The sequence below is a fragment of the Buceros rhinoceros genome, unplaced genomic scaffold, assembly GCF_000710305.1.
Source record: "Buceros rhinoceros silvestris isolate BGI_N320 unplaced genomic scaffold, ASM71030v1 scaffold34191, whole genome shotgun sequence".
Lineage (NCBI taxonomy): Eukaryota > Metazoa > Chordata > Aves > Bucerotiformes > Bucerotidae > Buceros > Buceros rhinoceros.
In genome coordinates, this window is record NW_010396516.1 from 4141 (window position 1) to 5453 (window position 1313).

At 48.1% G+C, this 1313-nt stretch overlaps 1 protein-coding gene across 1 annotated transcript in view; it reads left to right on the top strand.

Moving 5' to 3' along the window:
* Positions 1 to 816: 816 nt before the first annotated feature.
* LOC104502027 (chromosome unknown open reading frame, human C12orf75) overlaps positions 817 to 1313 on the top strand; it is a gene marked incomplete at its 3' end in the record, with an annotated part of 10554 nt that continues 10057 nt past the window's right edge. The window contains exon 1 of the mRNA XM_010145931.1: positions 817 to 889. Within this exon, the coding sequence (XP_010144233.1) occupies positions 817 to 889 (73 nt within the window). The remainder of the gene's footprint in view (positions 890 to 1313) is intronic.

Here is a 1313-nt window from a genome sequence, read left to right on the forward strand (position 1 = left end):
ATGTTCATTTGCAAGCTCAGAACTCTTCCAGGAAGAAAACTGCTTTGTGAACTGGAAAGACTTTCAGATCTATATTCAGATGCTTTACTGGTACTCAAGTGAATATGAACAAAACTCTTGTTTCCCTTTTGCTAGTGAAAATAAGAAATAACACCACTGAAATTACTGGAATCCCATCAATGCAAGTGAGCATAACCTGGTTCTTCAAGCTTATAAAAACAATAGAAAACAAGCTGTATGTTCATTATATGTATATATTTATTGTAAATAGTGACAATAATCTGCTTAAAAGTGAATTTGGTTTTATCACACTTAATTCTCAATGTTTTTGTGTAAGAAGCATTTAAAAACGCTGCAGTGATTTTTCAGCAGTGGTACCTTCTCTAGTATTTGAAGGAAACAAGTGCTGTCAAGTGTGAATGCTAGTGGCACATCTCCATTCTCAAATGCAGATTCCTAGCTATATAGCTCTACATAAAGTGCAAGCTGATGAGTTTTAGAGACAGCTCCTGTTGCCAGTGTGTGAACATATTGTATTGTAATGTATTGAAGTGTCACCGGTTTGGCCGAGGCTGAGCCAAGGTCCGATGACGATAATACCCTTCCCTATGACACCAGAGATAGGGGAAGGGAGAAAAGAATTAGTGAGACCTCTAAAATGCTTTTTGGAAAACTGAAACAAACTTTAGTAACACTACAAACCGATATATATTAAATACACAAGAAAACCAGTGAGATATTGAGGGTTTTGGGAAGGCGAGGGTTAACCCGCGGTCGGTAGCAACAGCAAAATCTGACCTGTGGCGGTGATCCGAGATGGCGGCGGCCACATGGTTCTGCCGCATGAGCAGAACACAGGAACCCGCCCAGTTACGAATTAGCCGGCAGCGTGAGATAAAGTAGAATTGGCACAATCCTACCAGTCTCTAGCATGGGTTGAGGCAAAAGCAAACAGCTCTGGGGTGCGCAGGCAGTCCGGACTCCGCTCGGCACTTGTGGTGGGGATCCGAGGCGGCGTGCTGAGGTGGCGTGGCGGCTTTTCCAGCAAAAAGCAGCTCAGTCGGTTCTCGGGTGCGGCTCCTCAGTTGTGATGAGGCGGGGCTCCAATCCCCTGTGGCACACGGTTCCCGGGCTGGTCCCTCGCGGCAGCAGTGCTTTGCCGAGGAAGTGGCAGCAGCGGCACTCTGGGACGGGCGCTGCTTGTGGTGGCACGCGGCGCAAGGGCTGTCCCTGCGGCACGGTTGTGTTGAACGCGGCGGCGGCAATAGGGCTTATGGCAGCGGGGAGGGCGCAGCGCTGGGCGGCTCCGGGGA